This window comes from Pholcus phalangioides, unplaced genomic scaffold, assembly GCF_987345545.1.
Source record: "Pholcus phalangioides strain wild (caught in Gottingen) unplaced genomic scaffold, Ppha-v1.0 ptg000017l_1, whole genome shotgun sequence".
Classification (NCBI taxonomy): Eukaryota; Metazoa; Arthropoda; class Arachnida; order Araneae; family Pholcidae; genus Pholcus; species Pholcus phalangioides.
The window spans coordinates 33,389,659-33,409,231 of NW_028301610.1; the positions used below are offsets into that span (position 1 = coordinate 33,389,659).

The window sequence follows — 19,573 nt, forward strand, 5'->3', positions numbered from 1 at the left end:
TCATTCATTCATAATGAAACCCAGGAACTGCTCTCCAACTCTCCAGCCCATTTCGTCTTTTATCACCATTAAATATATTAATTGCAACAGAGCCTACCCAATTGCTTGGGGGAATCTGTATTGTCATAATTTTTTATATTTGTAATTGTTTTTCTTTCTTGTTCAATAATAAAGTGTTACAGACTCTGCCGCTATGTTGGGCTGGAAGAGATCTCTGTAACAGGATAAGTCTGGTGGCAGAGTTTTGGTGTTTATTTATTCCTTCAGTGTAGGATTATGAGGCCTTTGGATAAGTTCTTCTAGAAAATTACTACTCTAGAGCAGTGTTTCTTAAACTTTCTTGCCCATGACATCTTTTTTTTTACCATGTTTCCCCCTCCTTCAGTAGCAAGGAGAAAGACCCTTTCTACTTATTGAATTGATTTCTGCTTAAACTTGTATTGTAAATAAATTTTATAAATATATGTCTCTGAACCCCCCGGGATAGGATCTCTATGGATAGTTCTGGATTCTGAAAGCACTTTTCTCACCAATTTCTTCGTATGTATATTTATTTCTCATCCTGCTGTGTCATCCATCAAACAACGATTTTTACTGGGCAATGTTCTGGTTGCAACTGACCCAGATTCTTCAAATTTCTGTAGCAACCTCGAAACTGTTGTTGCTGTAGCATTGCTACATCCAGAGAGCTAAGTTTATGGCCAGTCTCTGCATTTCCCTGTTTTTGTAATAATTTCTCACAATAAGAATGCATTGCTCGATACTGAACTACCCCATGATAAAAAAGGTCAAATTGTCTTCTTATTGGAGTGATAATGAAAATGATAGGAACAGTGCTGCCAATCTTAAAAAAAAAAAAAAAAAAAAAAAACATGCACAATTAAAAACTGTACTTAATGAAACACCCTATATAGGGAAATGGATCTGTCCATATTTTATGGGACAGCAGTGACCATTAATATACAATAAGTTGCCCCCTTGACACTTTGCTCTACATCTGTGCATCCAGTGGTGTACTGCTGATTGAACGCTTGAAAATAATGCATGGAGTACTAAAAGTCAAATTATAACTTACGAATCAGAAAGAACTGATTTCCCCTTCCAAATTTTTTCTGAATGATCATGGTCTAGTCATTCTAATGATAATTGAAATATTATTTTAAATTTTTTCTTCATTTTCAAGGAAAACGAAAGTAGCGATATTGACAGCTGCAACAAATTTAATATGGTCGAAGTATGTCCGTTATGCGCTTAGTAAGTATTTTTTCAGCAAAATTTTATTGAAATTGACCAGATTATCAGTTCTTTTTCAGATTTCTCTTATCTCCAATCTAATTTCTACATACTGATTCATCAAAAAGTTTATGTATGAGGTAGTGCAGTGGATTAAGTGTATTTTTGTCTTCATTCACAATTTGATGAAAATGTCTTAATTTTTTTAAGAGGTTTTTATTAAAATGCATTTTTTTACCACTGATTTTTTTTATAGTCATTTTACTTTTAAGTTTTATTTATTTTACTACAGTGTAGATCAGTGTTTCCCAAACTTATTCAGCCCATCGCCCCCTTTTCAAAAACAAAATTTCTCATCGCCCCCCCTGGAAGAGATGTTAAAAACCCACATATTAAAAAGTTGAAAGATGCAGTGGCGAATTTTCGATTTTTTTGCATAAATGTTTTCCTGAAACATTTCTAGTATAAAAAGGGTTAAAAATTCTAAAATAATTACAATTAAGAAAATTACAGTAAACTTCATTGCAAAACAAAAAAAATTAAAATTTGTGAATTATAAAATTATAAACATATGCATATAACACAAAACATATGCATTTAGTTGCATTTATTGTGGTCAAAGTAATATTTGCATCACACAAAACATATCCATTAATGTTAAAATTATTCAAAAATACAGACATAAAACTACAATTGTTACTTAGTTTTAATAAAAATAATTTTATTATTAATAGATGTTTTCTAAGTGTGATGATTGTCGCTTGGTTTTACTAAGCAGTGTTCTCAAATCCTCACAATTGAATATCTGTAGGTGATTTTAATTTTTGTAGAAAGATTTGTGACTGCATTGAAACGTCTCGCACATGAAAAATGTTCAGCTACATTAGAACCTCTGAATAACGGACACTCACGGTAGGGCCGTCTTAAGAGCATCATGGACTTCCCGTCAAGTGATTTTTCTGATGCCCTACCTGGGAACTTCTCAAAAAATTCAACTACTCGTTTTTCTGAGCCCCCTCTTTTCTTCAGGAGCCCATGCGTGAAGATGGCACTGACTCACGGGACCGAAAATTTTCGCCGCTAATGAGGAGTGTCCGTTAATGGATAGTAAAATAATCATTCTCAACGGGAGTCCGGAGTCCCGTTGACGTAATTCAAAAAGTGTTTGATAACTGGAGGTGTCCGTTAAAAACAGGGAGTGTCCATTATGGGAGATTCCTCTGTATATCCCCATAAATTCCAGGCACGGTATTTGCTTTTACAGAAAGAAAAATTGATAGCCATCTTCAAATTTTAACGTCACACCGTCTTTTAATGCTATTTCTGTCAATTTTTCTTGTAAATGTGATAATTGATATTGTTGGAGATTGAAAAGAAAAGTATCGAAAATTGTTATTTTTTTCATTCAGTACAGATTATTTATTTCATTGCAGATTGTAAGGATCTCTTGGGAATATGTGATGATCAGAGAGGTTACATAAAAAAAATCGAGAGGTTGGTGCGCTAACCCCTCGATGGGGGACTCCCTGCGGTAGCAATTTTTTGCTGCGGTCAAGTCGCCGTTTTTTGTTGTCCCCCTGTGTCAGGGAAGTCTTTCTGACAAGGACAAACCGGGTATCGAACTCGCAACACCTCTAACTACCCTTTGGTACTTTAGGCGAGTAAGGATCTCTTGGGAATACGTGATGATCAGAGAGGTTACATAAAAAAAAATATATATTTTAATCTCCCTCTCCCCATTGTCAACTGCACCTTACACATTCCTGAAACAATTTAAACTACATTTAACATGTGTTACGTACTCCTATGAATATATACTCGCGTATCCAGAAATTTTATTTTATACAAAATTATTCGCACCAACGCATGTTGGAGGTGAGTGTTCTACTTTGACATGGAACACAAAATAAGGTTTTGATAAGTTCCGGTGAATGCATAAAACTTCATTGATGATCAAATTCAGCCAATCCTTATTATTCAAGTTTGAACAAAGCCACTTGCAACACGGCTTAATTAGAAATTATATATATATATATTTATTTAATATGGAATTGATGCAAACTACTCGGCGGTTTTGATTTTATAGTGACTGTCTTCGAAATATGTGCACATGGCTATCCAATTAGAATTAGTGTTGTTTTAACGCACTAAATACGCAATCGTGTTCACACTCTCTGAAGCATGGGTCAGCAACCAAATTTACCTGGCAATCTACTGCTTTGACTTTTCCCCTTCAAAGTTTTAAAATTTGATCATTTTTCTCACACCACGGTCATTTTCTACACACGAGGGCTAATTAGACCGAGACCTACAATTTATCGCCGATTCCGAATGGCAGGCTTATTTTTTATACTCATCGAGAGGTTGGTGCGCTAACCCCTCGATGGGGGACTCCCTGCAGTAGCAATTTTTTGCTGCGGTCAAGTCGCCGTTTTTTGTTGTCCCCCTGTGTCAGGGAAGTCTTTCTGACAAGGACAAACCGGGTATCGAACTCGCAACACCTCTAACTACCCTTTGGTACTTTAGGCGAGTATCTTATCGACCGGGCTACCGCGCCCGTTTCAAAATTTAATTGTTAAAATAAGGGACTACAAATAATATCGGGGGTCTACAATTGACACTCGCTCCCTCTTTGGTTTCTTCTACATATAATTCTGAATGACAATCATTCTAAATAGTTACTATTGCTTTATGAATATATCTGAAATCTCGTTAGATTGCAATGAATTTCAACCCTTTCAGCTCAAACATATTAAAAGGAAAAAAAATTCAGATGAAACCACGCTAATTAAACGTAAAAATACAATAAAAAATACTTTCAGAGAGATATGATTGATAATATAATTATATCCTTAAATAATACTATTAATATAGAGCGCAAAAAACCAACGATGTTCACTAAAAATACCCAGAAATTCATTGGCGTTTATTTCCGTGTATTTTTAACGAATATCGTGGTCTTTTGCGTTCTACATTGCTAAAAAGGTAATTTCATCATACTATTAATATACTACGATGCTTAAGAATGAATCGATTTCGAATTGAGTAGAATCACTCTTGAAAGGTCGTACGAAAATGCACCGTTTTCTTTCAAGGAAAAACACTACATAAGTTACCGTAAAAAAAATTTCAATTCAAAAAAATAAATTTTAATAAATTTTCTACTAAATCGACACCATCGTGAGAAGAAATTTCTATCATCCGATGCTGAAGGAGCGTGTATCGCCCCATCCGTATATTCTTTGCAATATTCGAAGGAGAAACGATGATTGTTTTCGGAGATAGTACCAAAATTTCTCTTTTATCCTTATTGTCATAATCAGTGCGGTTACGGATAGTGCTCTTGATAAGCATTAATAGATATCATAGGCACCGAAACCTAAAAGTTGAGGCCCTTTGAGCCTCACTCCCCCAATAAAATTTTTAAGGCGGTGCTAACCCCCCCCCCCACCCCCCCCCCACCCCCGCAATTAATTTCTAAAAATAAAATGCAATGCACGTTCTCTCTGTGCTACGTACACGCTTGAGTCTCGTGTATACGTGACGAAAAGCAACTTTATGCCTTCCCCCCCCCCCCAATATTTTTTTCATGTCGGTGCCTCTGATACATAGTATTGCCCAAGTGCCTTACTCAAGTCATGAAAAGCGGTCAATATAAGAGGATTTAGTAGCATCAAAATTTTGATGGAAAAAAATACATTATTGTACTTACAGTGTGGATTCAACAAACATCTTCCGCATTACATTCATTTCTTTTCGGACACCATCGAAATTACAAATACAAACACAAAGGCCCCAAGAGGCAAATCGCCCAAAGAGGTGGCTGAAGCTGATATGCATGTTTGACCCATGAAATGGAGGTTCATCTGTTGTGTAACAAACACTTTAGATATGTGACTTTTTTGCACGAAAATTCAAGACTGCTCGTCTGTAATTCATATTTTGCTACTTCCACACATGCTATCTTTGAGTTTAAGTAATTCACGAACTTGAACGAATACGTTACAAAAAATTTTCTATTACGACAGTTCCTCGAAGTGAGCGTTGGGATTCCTAGTGGTGTCGTACGAGGTGTTGACCATTGATGTTTGTGTCTGTTCCTAAGCGGTTCTTTTATAAAAAAAAGCCAGCATACACAAAAATACCATAGCCGTAGGTGAATGACCAGTGATGCTAAAATCATGCCCCACCCGCATCCTGCCGCAGGGTCCCGAGGCTAGGCTCTTTGGCGGGCCACAGTCTGTATTGAATTTAGAATGCGAAAAAAAAAATGAGAATCGTCTTGGGGACCTGAAACCAGAACACTGATACCAGATGCACTTTTTTGGGGGAGTTTGATAGCTCCAATAATGAACAGTCATTAACAAAACCAGTCATTCCCAGATGGTGTTGAAATCTGCGACAGATATCGATCAATTACAATACAATTACAGTTACAATACAACTGGAATGTACAGCACATATTAAAGGGGGGGGCACTTTAGCTCTGCTTCCTTCTGAACAGATGAAACAAGTACAACTATACTGTGTGCAATTCTTAGTTTTTGGTTTTTCGCCCATAGGCACGGATATTCACAAAGGCTTTTTTCGGAATATGGTCCCAGTTTTTGAAAACTTATTTTTTCCTCTCATCCTGCCATCGCCCCCTTATGCCAATTCGTAGCCCCCCAATCGCGTCTGTAGCTGGTGTCGCCCCCTTGAATAGTCCCATCGCCCACTTTGGGAAACACTGGTGTAGATGAAACCCAGAATAAATTATTCAAATGAATTGATGTCTATTGAAAATTTTACCAATTCCCTCTTCAGTAATAAAAACAAGAAAAAAATGTAGAATAAATATACACCTCTAAATAGCAAGGGTTACTTGCTCTTAAAACTTTAATTTGTTTACCACATGTCTTGACTATAGCACATTGAAATAATACAAAAAAGCTAATAGAATGCTGTTTCATTTTCAAAAAGGTCTCTTCGCGCTCTCCTAAAATCATTCTTCCATTTTTCTACAATATAGTCCAATTACAGAGCATGAGGATAGAGCAATTACAATCAAATGTAATGTTGTAGGAAAAATCTGAGAAGTCTAATTAATATATGAAGTCTGTATTCTCCGAAAGTGATAGTGGTTATTTTTGCACTCTCATGTCTGGTAGCAGTTCTGGATCCACAGTACCCACAATGACTGGTTTCGGGGCCGATTAACATAAAATTTGAATGAGTAAAGGCAAATTTTCAGCTAAATCTTTGTTTATCTGCTTTGCTAGAGCACAGGCTATTACTCCATTGAAGGAAAATAATGAGAAAGCAATACAGAATGGCAATGGTTTACAATGGTTTCAGCAATCATAAGCGAGACATTACCCTTAATTTTTTCATCTTACCTGCGCCGACCTATGTCATCTATGTGCAGTAATTTGTAATATGAACTTTATATTCTTTGTGGCAGTGGTTCTTAACTGAGAGTGTGGAAAAGCATTTTGGGGTTGAAAGGCGACAAAAAAATTATAGCATGTTGACTGATTATTCAGGAAAAGTTAAATGATAAAAATATAATTTTTTCACTCTTGAACAAAAACCAATCTTACCAATATTTTGGCACCTCATCTTTCGCTTGTAGAAATGTGTTACGCGAAATTTACGGTGCAAAATTTTTTTTCTATCAGCTATCACACCATTTTCCATTTTGATTGAGAAAAAATACCTAATATACCCTATACGTTGATACCTAAAATATGTTTGTTCCTTGTGTTATTGGCATGTGTTACTGTTGTGAGCAGAACTCAAGAAAAACGTGAAAATATTTAATCAAGTGGCTAAACAAAAATTTATATGTCATTCCATCTAGAATCAATAAGGGTAAGAACATTTAATAATATACTAGTAATCATAATGATTTTCCTTGAATCTTTTTTTCCAAATTTCGAGAAATGTTAAAATATAATATAGTAACTTTTTTTTTCAGTTTAGTTTTTCAATTAATTTTTAAAAAATGAAGCCAAATTAAATAATAAGCACTAGAGTTTACAGTAATTAATTAATGTATAACTAATGTAACACAAAAAAACAAAGTTTTCTAACACAAAAAACTTATCATCCAAGGGGGTGTTGGAAGACGAGTTGTATTGCACTGGAGGTGCGGATTGGAAAAAATTTAAGAACCACTTTTTTGTGGAGGCAGTCATGGTTGTTGTAATATGGACCAAAAATACTTTTTAGTAGTTTCTCTCTCACATTCAAAGGACAAAATTTCAATATGCAGCGACTTACCCACTGAGCTTGTTTTGGAAAGAATGTTTCATCGTAAGTGTTGTAAGAGCTCTGATATGAAGGGAAAAAAATTAAGAGTGTAGGGTTGCCAGATGTTCATATATCTGACCTGTATACATGGTGGGATTACATTGAATATTCATAAATTACTGAGGACCTTGGCAACCTTTTAAATTTACTTGGAAGGAAAGGGGCTCATGTATAACCTTGGTTCCAGTGCCACTGGAGTCTGTTGTGGCCTTTGTATTTCTATTTAAATACAAATTGCCCAACGAGATGGCTGAAAAAATTATGCCTATAAAAACATGAATATCTAATATAACCAAAATACCAAATATAAAAGCATATATCACCAAAAAAAATAATATGCAATACACTGCCCATAAAAAAGATTATGGTCATCTTATCAAAGTATCATAATTATACAAATGCATTTGTGCATTTTTTTAAGTAATTTTTTCAATAATTTTCTGTATTTGGCTGCTATTATGTTTTTTTTTGGGGGGGGGCACCTGGTAAGGCTCAATACCCATTGCTACTGTGAAGCTTTGTGCCAATGTTACCATGTTTGGAATTGGGAAAAATAAAGACATCCAATCTCTCCCAAATACTCTCTCAAGATGGATAAGTTGAAGGCCAGAACACCAGTTTCTTTACAGATTCATATCACCACTGAAATATTAGTAATTCATTATGTGAAACCATAATATTGACTGTGAATTAGAAAACAGCATTGAATTATTAACTTTTGCTCACTTTTAACTTTTATTTTTAATCATCTTGTTGAGCATGCTTTTGTTAAATTTCTTTTTATAAGTGCAACAAAACGTTAACTTGTGTAATAACTTAGAAATTTCTTTTAGTAATACTGGAAGTTTCAGCTGATCAAGTATTGGGTGTATCATCATTTTCAATGATCAACAATTCAGAAGAATATGAGGTTTGTAATATATATTAGTGCATCAGCTAAATTTGCATTATTTGATGAAATTTGCATTATTTGTAGCTCATAGCAGTGATTTCACAAATAAAAGCACAAAGTTTACCTGTTTCTGACATTTCTGTTTTAATAGGAAATTTTATTTCCTTGTATCTTCAAAAGCAGAATATACCTAAAATTGTGACATACATTGTAGAACAATCTGTGCTTCTGCAGGACAATATTGAGAAAAATTATTAAAAAAGAAAGTGAAATTATTCTTCTGTTGCACACAATACTGATATTGCAGAACATTTTCAGTCGGCCAAGGGCTCATTGCAGAACATTCCAAAACATTCGTTTTTAGGGATCACATCAAGATTAGTTGTATTTAAAAATTAATCCGAGGCAGAACTAAAGGTGAAAGAAGTTTATAAATTGAGCAATGGGCCACTGACACATGCAAACACACCTAAAAATTTCTCTTCTAGCTGAACAATTGGTTGACATGAGATCTCTGAGAACTGGAGTTCTGTAAAAGAAAAGAAATCCTGTGTTCTAAAAAATGAAAATGTTTTTCATTACCACTTTCACAAAATCTTAAGTTACTGAAAAAAAACCACAGATACGGAAGACCCTAACATGAAATTAAAATTTCCATACCTGTTAAATCTGCTCCCACATAATCGAGGATCTACTGTACTTCAAAATCGTTATTCTGTGCTATCTGGGTTCGTAAGGGTCAGGGAATTTAATTATTCCCAAAAATATATGGAAAGAAACATATATTCACAGTAAAACATAGAAATATAATATGAACCTGAAAAAAGTATCATGAAAGGTTTGCGTAAGCCAATGCTCATGCAAACCTTTCATGATATTTTTTCAGGTTCATATTATATTTCTATGTTTTACTGTGAATATATGTTTCTTTCCATATATTTTTTGGAATAATTAAATGCATTAAAAGGGGGAGGGTTTGAAGTTCTAACCCCCTCAAGCCAAGATTATGGTGTAATTTTGCAGGAAAAAGCTTAAACCGCTTCCCTTTGGAAGGGAAAAAAATTGACCCCCCCCCCCCCAGAAAATTCTGTGTATACCTATATGCGTGAGTTTGTGTAAAATTTTGGACAGACATATCTCTTAATGATTCACTCAAACTGTGCTGGAATTGGCATCAAGTTATTAATATAGTTATTAATTAGTTTCTTCAATGCATCTTGAAAAAGATTCAATGAGCTGTGACAAGTTATCAAATTGTCACTTTGTCAATTCTCAAATTATCAGATGGTTATGCATCTCCAGAATCAAGTTTTTTAATAAAGAGGGATATACTGAAAAAACTTGCACTTTTATAGCTCTCTGTACCGCTTGTAGCCACTAATGGTGTAGTTGGCCATGATCAGAGGCACAGATGTAAAGAAAACATAGAAACAGGAAGGTAGGGTTGTGGAACGTCCATATAGTTAAACCCGTGTACAAGGATAACCTGTCTATAACAATATTTTTTCTAAGTCCCTACAGTATTGTTATTAACAGGTTTCACTCTCTGTATACAGTATTCAAGGTCGTTCACATGTTAGGCACACATGTTTTGCATTGTATATATTCATCAATTATTGGGGTGATTCAGCTTTCTGAAAAATTTTATTAGGGTCCGAGTGTCCTGAGCTCCGGCATCCTGTGCCATTGCTAGATGATTAACTTTTATTGATAAATGCACATGATTTCCAGAACGATAATCAAATTTCAATTCAAACAAAAAATATTCTCATTCAAAGAAAACTTGAGCGCTTTCACAAGAACAAGTGTACAGTCAAATTATATTAAAACTGGAAAAGAAATGGTTATACGTTCTGTAAAATGGGTGGTCTGCATGTTAAAATTCACAGAGTGGCACACATGAAAAATGATCAGAAAAGTGGCATTTTCTACTGCTTTACCATACACAATCCAAACGTTTTCTCAAATTAGGGAAGTATCTTCCAAACTAACAATAATTCTGGTCTATGGCCATTAAAACAATTTACTGATATCAAAAATGAGGGAGATATAGGAAGCTCAAATCACATCTAAAATATTTATATGGAAAGTTGCTACTATGTTATAAGCTGCATCAAAAATTTTTTTTAATGGTTTCAATCTGTTTTAGGAATTTAATGAGGAATGGATATTCAAGTTCAGATTGATGATGCCTGCAAAAGGTGGCCAATATATATACATGTTCAGCCATCATCAAATATTTTGCATCTCAAGTGAGTTTTTGATTTCAGAAATATATTAGCCAGCTTTTTAATGTACCATGGGCAGAGATACTGAGGTTATGGGAGTAATCAGGTTGTCTACCATCACGGAAATGTCATGGAATGAGAAAAAGATCACGGAAGTCCCGAAAAAGTCAATTTGAGTGAATCTCATGAATTTTTTTTTGATTCTCCAGAGATCTTCTTTTTTATTTAAAATCTGGGCTTTAGAGAAGTGGGATTCAATATTTTTTCTTCTCTCAGCAGGGTTGGTAAAAAAACCGGTTTTTTGAAAAAAACCAAAAAAACAGGTTTTTTTTGTTTTAAATAGTATTAACATTAAAAACAATGAAATTTCTGAAAAATCATTTAAACTTGTAATAATTAACTAAAATAAAATGTTTATTAATGCAATTAACACTATTCCCATGCTAATTAATCAATAAATATTCATTACATTTTAACAAAAACCAACTTTTGCCATTTAATAATTTTTGCTTAACTTAATGGATTACTGTGTGTTTGAAAATTCTTTTAATGTTATTATTAATCATATAATATATAAAGGTTTTTCTCCAGTTACTTTCAGTATACTTAATTACGAAGCTATTTTGCAAAAAGTAATAAAAATTAGGTGAATATAATGCATTTAATGAAGCATAAATAATGCAGATTAATTAACGATGATTTACGATATACAGGGTGATTATAACTAAGAGATTTAGATGGCTTTTTTCTTCTTTTTTTTTTTCTGATAAAAAAGCCATCTAAATCTCTTTCTGAAAAAGGGCTTTCTGAAAAAAGCCATCTAAATCTCTCTAAACCGTCCCACCCGGGGGCCATTTCCTGAAGTTAAGAGAGGCTACTAATGCCTCTACTTCAGCGCCTCACGACACAGTGCGTGAAATTAGGAAGGCAGATTCATGTGTCTCCAGTGGTGTAGATGGTAGCATGCTTGCCCGGTATGCAAGAGGGCCTGGGTTCGAGTCCCGGCGGAGATGCGATGACTTTTCTTTCCGAGCTCACCTCAGCATAATATCCGGAAAATAACTGTTTCCTTGATTATAACTAAGGTTCTGATTTCAAAACACTGTAAAAAAAGAGCGATTGTCAGAATGACTTGAAAATTGACATGAATATTCCTGAAAAAATTCAATTTTATTTGATAAAGGGGGAAAAATACTTAAAAATGTAAAATTAATGACATCATCCAACATGTGGGAAATTTGCTTGCAGAATAGAAACGATAGCCAGTCATGGGAAAATTATAACTTAATTATAGCATTGCACGAGTCCATAATTCACGGAAACATCAAAAAAAAAAATGAAGTAATTGAACAAATAACTACAACTTACTCAAAAAATGTTAAATTTGTTGTCCACCGCGTGTTCTGGCTATGAGGCTGAAAGCACAAATATTCTTGTTCAACAGCAGAATCGGAGTATGCCATGGTCATAATGTGGATGTGCTTGCAATTCAGCTTTATTAAACCAAACGCGCTCTCTTTCCCCCGTTCATATTCCTGAGGAATGAGGAACTTCTAACATATAGGGAATGTGCTGGAGATTACAATTCACCAAAGTTTGCAATCTGACCACTGTTTATGACATTTTGAGGTACCCCCACAGCCAGAAGTTGCAAGGGTTAAGGTGCATTCTGTCAAAATGGGTCTTCAGCAGCTGCTTTGCTGGTATTGGAATGTGCATCTTGATAGAAGTTCTATCCACACACTGATGCTGTGGAAGTGCCAAAATGATGTGGTTGCACAAAATAGATTATACTGCTGGCCAAGTACAGCATCATCTACTTGCACATTTTGCACTTTTTTTCTTTTGCGAAAGAAACGTCCATTGCTTCAGGAGTATCCATGTAAATTTTTAGGTCATTCCAATCAGTACTTATTGTATAGTTTTGGAATCAAAACTTTAATTATAATCACCCTGTATATAGCTGATTATTTTTTATAAATCTGTTACTACTATACAGTAGAACCTTGATTAACTGGGCTTAACAGTGTGTGTGTGAAAGTATAAAAAAAACTATTGAATATATTAAGACTGGGAGATATACAAATACAACGCCACAACAGGCAAATTGCCCAACGAGGTGGCTGACTTAAGAACATCATGGATCCCCGAGCCATTTTTTGGAGGCCCTACCTACTACTGCTACACCCCAAATGCACCATCCCCCCCGCGGAACCCCCCAACGAATCGGTACATGCGGGAATGTGCGTGTACGTGTAGTGCAACCTGACGTAAAGTTTTTCGTTTCTGTGTAATGCTTGTTATGTGTAGTGCTGTCATCTGCCCCCAGTTTTTCTAACTATGAGTGAAGTGTTATGATTGAATGATTTATCGTTGTAGGACTGTTGCTCTCTGTGGCGAGACTTTTTAACGGGGAGATCAGCTCGCATTTGCGCCTTGAAGTTGGGAACCACAGAAAACCAACTTCAGCCGACCACCACTGTGGGGTTCGAACCCGGATCCTCGCATCACGAGTCCGCACTATAACCACTCGACCACCACAGCGGCAGTAGGAGACGTGCTACTTCTTATGGGAATGAAAATGTATGTGAGGTAATGTAACAACTAGTACACTAGTCTTTGTCCTTTAAGGACAGCTGGTGTCTTTATTGGATTATAGGACCACCTGCCCCTAGCATGATGGTGTCACTACTGTAGCTGCTTCTTTGTGAAGGGAAAAAGAAACCCTGTGAGATAATACACCACTACATTTAGATGTGTGATGCAATCCTTATTCATGAATTTGCTAAAGATAGAGCATCAGAATGTAGCCAAAGGTTAGAAAATGTTGTAAGAATGAGAAATTTTGTCTTTTATATATAACTTTAAATGACTAAGATACTTCATATGAAAAATATATATATATTCTGGCCACTTTTATGAGACTTTTTGAAAAAAACCACTTATAAAATCTTATGTCATTTAAAGATATACTGTCAGAATGTACTTTAAAGATATAAAATAAGGTAAAAATGAAACATTTTGGCTAATAATGAACAAATATGATATTTTTCAGGGAAAAAAATGATATTTAGGCCACTTTTATCTGATTTTTTGAAAAAAAACACTTGGTTAAAACCAAGGTTTAACCCTGTCTCTCAGGTTTGTTTTTTTTTTAATCGTGTCAATCTTTACTGACTAGCTATAGCAAATGACGAAATCGTACAGTATGCACATGTGACAGAACGAGAGAGTTCAAGAGAAGACCAACATCAGACTTATTCACCATTATCTGTGTTCCTAACAGTATTAGAAAAATCACCCTTGTAGAGGGATTTACTGTTACATGGAGTACCATTGTAGCGAGGTTCCACTAAAGAGTTATATCTGCTTTTTGGCATTGGAAATAAATTGATCATAAGATTTGTAGCGACATTGAAAACCATTATTTTGACATGCCCCCTTGAAATGTTTTCCCCCTTATCTTACAACTTCTATTTGATGGTCACCTCCGGAGACAGTCACTTTTGTGCTGAATGCTGTGTGATTACCTTAGGCCAAACACATAATGAGATGACCAAGAGGTACAGGAGTGCCTAAGAGAGACTAGAGACGAAAAGAATTGTATATTGTTTTGTTCTACACCTCACATACTCGAGCAGCGAGACAAAGCAGAGAAAGAGGCCATTGAACAAGGTGCACGATTTGAACAATCTGGTTTGTTTTGACACTTCGATCTGCTGATTTTTGCTATCTGCTGATTGGTCTGTTTCTCCCTTTTTTTTTCTTCCTCTTCTACGGAGGAATTATCACCACTCCCTTACATTTCAGAACCCTTCTGCCCATTTTCTCTATCCTCTTTTACCATGCGCAGACGTCTCATCCTCCACACCTTCCTAGTCGCAATTCTCATATCTTCTTTTCTCCACGATAACTGCAGCCTCAGAGGACTTTAGCTGAGTTTTATGCTGGTTTCTCATTCTGCTATCTTATGCAGTTATTAAATTAAATATCGGAATTTACGTTTAAGTTTTTTCAACAAATTTTTCAATCCATATTTACACAAAGGTTTCGTAAAAATATCGGCTAGATTATTTTTACTATTAATGTGATATAAATCAAATTTCTGCTCATGCACAAGATTTCTTCAAAAAACTATATTTTATACGTGCTTGGTTCTGTTATTTTCAATGGGAGAAAATCAGTGGCTGCTACATTGTCGCACAAAAGTTCATTTTTACAATTTGAAGGAAGTTGAAATAAATTCAGATCATTACAAGGGTGGGAACTCTGCACCAATTGCGTCGTACTGTGTCAAAATTAACATCTTGCACAATCCTGCTCCAATAGTGTATTTTCGTATTCTTCTGCATCAAATAGCGAATTTTGCTTCAGTATGCCCAGAATTTCGGAAAGGACGCCAAAACATTTTTGTTCCTGCTTGCCGTGAACATTTCTTTTCGAGAAGAGCATGTGTCTTATTCCACTGTACTTAAACTATCGCCTTATTTAATCTATCAGTCCATCAGTCTTTCCATCACGAAACCCTGATAATATCCGTGCATATATGATCATGCAACTGAAGATGGTTTGCAATGGTCTTTCAGCTTTATAGCGCAAATGTGAATCAGTTTCCGTTTTAAAAAAAAAAAGTCGCCACTGGAAGCTGCAGAAATTACTTTAGTCGATCGTCATTGTATCAAATCCTGACGTTTTGTGAAAGAAATTCATTCCTGAAGTAAAAAGAGCATGTCCGCCGAATTACGAATGCTAATATAGAAACTTTGCCAAATAACGAGCATTAAATCGTCAATATTGCCAAAAAAGAGTGTCGGATTGCCAATATGGCCAAATAATGAGTGCTGAATCGCCAAACATCGTGTTGATTCTTCCAAAGTTCTCTCCTATTTTGCAACAATTTCTTTCAGAGTTTAAAAAAGTTGAAAACTTACAGAAAATTTTTAGTCCATTCAGTCCCTCAGTAAGCAAAAATCATCTTAAATGGACTGGTGCAAAAATTTTTATGACAGCCGCTCTTTCAAACAAGGTGTCAAAAGCATGAAACACCAAAAACAAACAAAAAAAACTAGCTGAAAAGATGTTTGATAACAAAAGACAGTGAGGTTGTTTTATTTTGAAAATGGATGAGGGTTAACGAAAATATTCTTGTTAATTTCGCTGCTCCAATTTATAAATATCTGCTCCGAATACTGAATTTTGCTGCTCCGAAATGGACATTGTCACTTCCCACTCCTGTTATTGCATTAATTTATTTTTCGAACAATCCACATCAGTTACTTTGCGGCTTCAGTCAAGGTGATGTACTCGGCTTCCATTGTTCAAAGACTCTCACACTTTTGTTTAAATGTCCTTTACATGATAGGTATACGTGATCCAATAACAAAATGATACTGCCTATGGAAACACAATAGTTTCTGTTAGCTGCAAAGTCGGAATCACTAACACTTGACATTAAAATTTTCAATTTTAGACGAGTCAAGTTTCAAATACTTTGTATTTTCCACATAGTTTAAAAATTTCATTAGACAGTTCCAATGTGCCAATCTGGGATTTTCTTGAAATTGCGAGAGGATATTAACAGCAAAACTGATATCCGGCCTTGTATGACCAGCTATATACGGTAAACATCCTATCATATTTCTATATAGCAATTTTGTCATTTCTCTGGTCTCCGCTTGAGATTTGGGACAGCTTAATTTAGATAGCAAAGTTCCCTTAGCGATTGGCAAAGATGATATAGGAAATTTAAATTTTCTAAAAATATCACTCATTTTACCAATATAATCTATTTGATGAATAAAAAATACTACTGTCAGTTTCCTCAAAATTGACACCTAAGAGTTTCTTAGATTTCCCTAATATTTTTAAATCAAAGTTTGATTTCAATCTAGATATAGCCTCTTCAATATCGTGATTTCCTTTGCCGAAAACAACAATATTATCCACTAAAGTAATAACATTATTTTGCCATCGTAAGTGTATACGCAATTACACCAATTCAATTTTTCAAGTTGAGTTTTTCTAAAACACTGTGAATGTCGAAAAACCACTCTCAACCACTTTGGCATAGTCCGTAAATTGCTTTATTCAACTTAGATGTAATCTGGGTACTTATTGTTGGTGAAACCTTGCGGTTGAGGCATAAAGATTTCGTCATTGAGATCAGTGTATAAATATGCATACTTCACATCAAGTTGACAGTGAGTTCAGCCAAGCAAATAGTCGTGAAAAATAATTGTATTATTGAAAAGTTCAAGACGGCTAAAAATTTTATGTGCAATAGTTCTGTTGTGAAGAAAAGTTGACTATTCTAACAGTTGCTCTGATTAGTCTAAATTAAAAATTACTAGCACAAATCAAAGTGTACCAGTATATTTTAACACAATAAGTTAAGTAATAAGAACTCTAAAAAAAGGAAAAAAATTCAATTTTTTCTTTAGCAGTCTATAAATTCTATTAATATCATACTTTTAATTCATATTTTAATGTTATATTACTTTGAATTAATACGATTTTCACAATACTGCACATTAAAACTGACGGCACTTTGCTTAAGTCATCACTCCACTTGAGCTACTACTTTTCAATAACATGAGGTGATGACTTATCAAGGTTTTACTGTATTTCTCAGCTGTTTAGGCACTCCAATGTACACTGTACTATCAAATATCCTCTGTTTAACTGGCGACTTTCTACCACAATATAGTTCAAAGGGAGTTTTTGTCTTCCATAGTGGCATACCCGGTTCCAAGTGTACATAAAGCACAGTAGACCTTCCGTCCAAAACGTGTTAATCAAATCTGCATTTTTCAGCATGGCTTTCATTGCACCCAAAGCTGCATAATTAAAGCGTTTGCTAACCTCATTCTGTTTGTGCATGTAGGTATTCGTGCATTCAGTTTTGATACCTTGAGTGTCTAGAAACTCACAAAATTAATTATGTGTGAACTCCATCCCCTTGTCAGTTCTTATATTTACGATTATTGAATTCAAAAATATCTCTGGCCTCATTTAGAATTTTTTGAAACACTCCAGCACCTCAGACATTTTCTTCATAGGGTACACAACAACCTTTCGGGAAAAGTCATTGTGATGGTCAAAAAAATATTGGGTCCCCCCCCCCGCATTAGAAATTGTAGGAAGAAGCCCACAAACATTCATATGCAAAAGGTCCAACTGTTTCAATGATTTAACTTTTCATATGGGCTTTCTAAGGATTTTCTCTTTGATTTCCCAACTTACAATCTCACAATTAAAGTTCTTGTATTTTAGAGCAGGGATGCCGAGGACGCTTCCAGACTGATTTGTCCACATAATGTACTTTGAATTGATATGACTATTTTTTATGCCACTCCTTTAAGTCACCATCAACTGATAAACTTAAGGCTTTGAATTGTCTGTGATATGTGGGAGCTTACAGCAATAAAGGCCATTTTCTTTATTTGCTAAGAACAATTTCTTCCCTGTTCGTGAAGTAACATCAATCTTATTGTTCTTGTCAACGTAAGTAGTTCCCTCTTTATCAAATCGAGTTCCTGACATTAAATTTTTTCTCAGCTTCAGAGAATGAATTGCATCTTTTAATTGGATTTCCTGGTTTTTACCATTGGTCACAAAACACACACAGTATTTCCTATACCCTCAACCGGGCGAGTTACATCTCCAATAGTGACGGACATGTTAGCTTTGCTGTTAGTTTAATGGTTGTGAAAAGTTTTTGCTTTTGCAAAAATGGGCTGATGCCGCTGTATCAAACATTCAGTTGTCTTCGTGCACTTGGACTTCAGTGACAAAACTGGTATCAGGTTTTAATTCTGCAATTAGCAGTCATGTGCTCCTTTCTATGACTCTTGAAGCATGTTATTTCCTTAAAGAAATTCTTAGGGCATCGATATATAAATTGTACAATAGTTATTGCAGTTATTGCAAGCATGCCTTCCTCGCAAGGCCGAGTGAGAATTTGAAACACGACACTTTTCGTAGTCTTCTCTAGGGCCACCTTCACAGCGGTATACCATGTCATCACCACTCTTGTTGATCTGGTGCTTGAGAATAGGTCTTCCTCCCCTTAACTTGGAGCATCTATGGGATTCTTCTGAGAAGGAATAAAGTTCTCGCTGCTCGATGAAAGGTATCGGGCCTCCCCCTGGCTTGAAGCATCGCTTGAACTCCGGCGGGAATGAATTAAGTTCTCGTTGCTGAGAAGTAAGGTGGGTACCTTTATCTTCACGAAGTCGACGCGAGGGTGACTCAGCAGGTAGTGCCAAGAGAGCACTGTTTTCATATGGGCTTTCGACGAATGGATGTCGCTTCTCAGGAGCTTCAGAGAAGTACCACTTTCCTTGCTGAACATCCAGGACGATACCAGCATCACTGAGAAAGTCGGTACCGAGAAGGGTTCGGTTTTCTCTGGCCTGTGGTAGCACCATCATCTCGGTGGGAATCGCTTTACCTTGGACGTTAATGTCCACAGTCGTAGTTAGGACTTCGGCTCTACGAGCATATCCATCGGCTAGTCTCATAATGATAGTCTTGCTGTAAAAGGGCAAACCATGTTCTTGTAGGAGATGATATAGCTTCTCCCCTGCCACCGAATGTGTGGCTCCCGTGTCCGCACACACTGCTCCACGCTTATGACAGATCATGACTTCGATAGCATTTCTGTGACGTCTCTCAGTTGAGAAACTGTAAAAGTCCAAGGTGTCGACACTAACTTCTGGGGTGTTCGTGGCAGGATTGCACGTTCGACATCGGGACTTGACGACACCAGGTTCTCCGCACCCGGAACATCTTAGAACAGGATGACGTCCTGCATCTTCCGATTCCGGATTCGCACGTGGATTAGAATGAAAGTCTCTTTGTCGCACTGGGGACCTAGGGGGGTTCATGTTGCTTTGAATGTAACTTCTTCCTCTCGCATTGGATT

General features: G+C 35.7%; 1 protein-coding gene across 3 annotated transcripts in view; it reads left to right on the forward strand.

Moving 5' to 3' along the window:
- Nucleotides 1-19,573, forward strand: part of LOC149072936 (nuclear pore complex protein Nup133-like) — a 335,975-nt gene that overhangs the window by 100,878 nt on the left and 215,524 nt on the right. For all 3 annotated transcript variants that reach the window (XM_089246206.1, XM_089246208.1, XM_089246207.1), the window contains exons 11-13: nucleotides 1,184-1,254; nucleotides 8,361-8,437; nucleotides 10,569-10,671. In XM_089246206.1, the coding sequence (XP_089102332.1) occupies nucleotides 1,184-1,254; nucleotides 8,361-8,437; nucleotides 10,569-10,671 (251 nt within the window). The remainder of the gene's footprint in view (nucleotides 1-1,183; nucleotides 1,255-8,360; nucleotides 8,438-10,568; nucleotides 10,672-19,573) is intronic.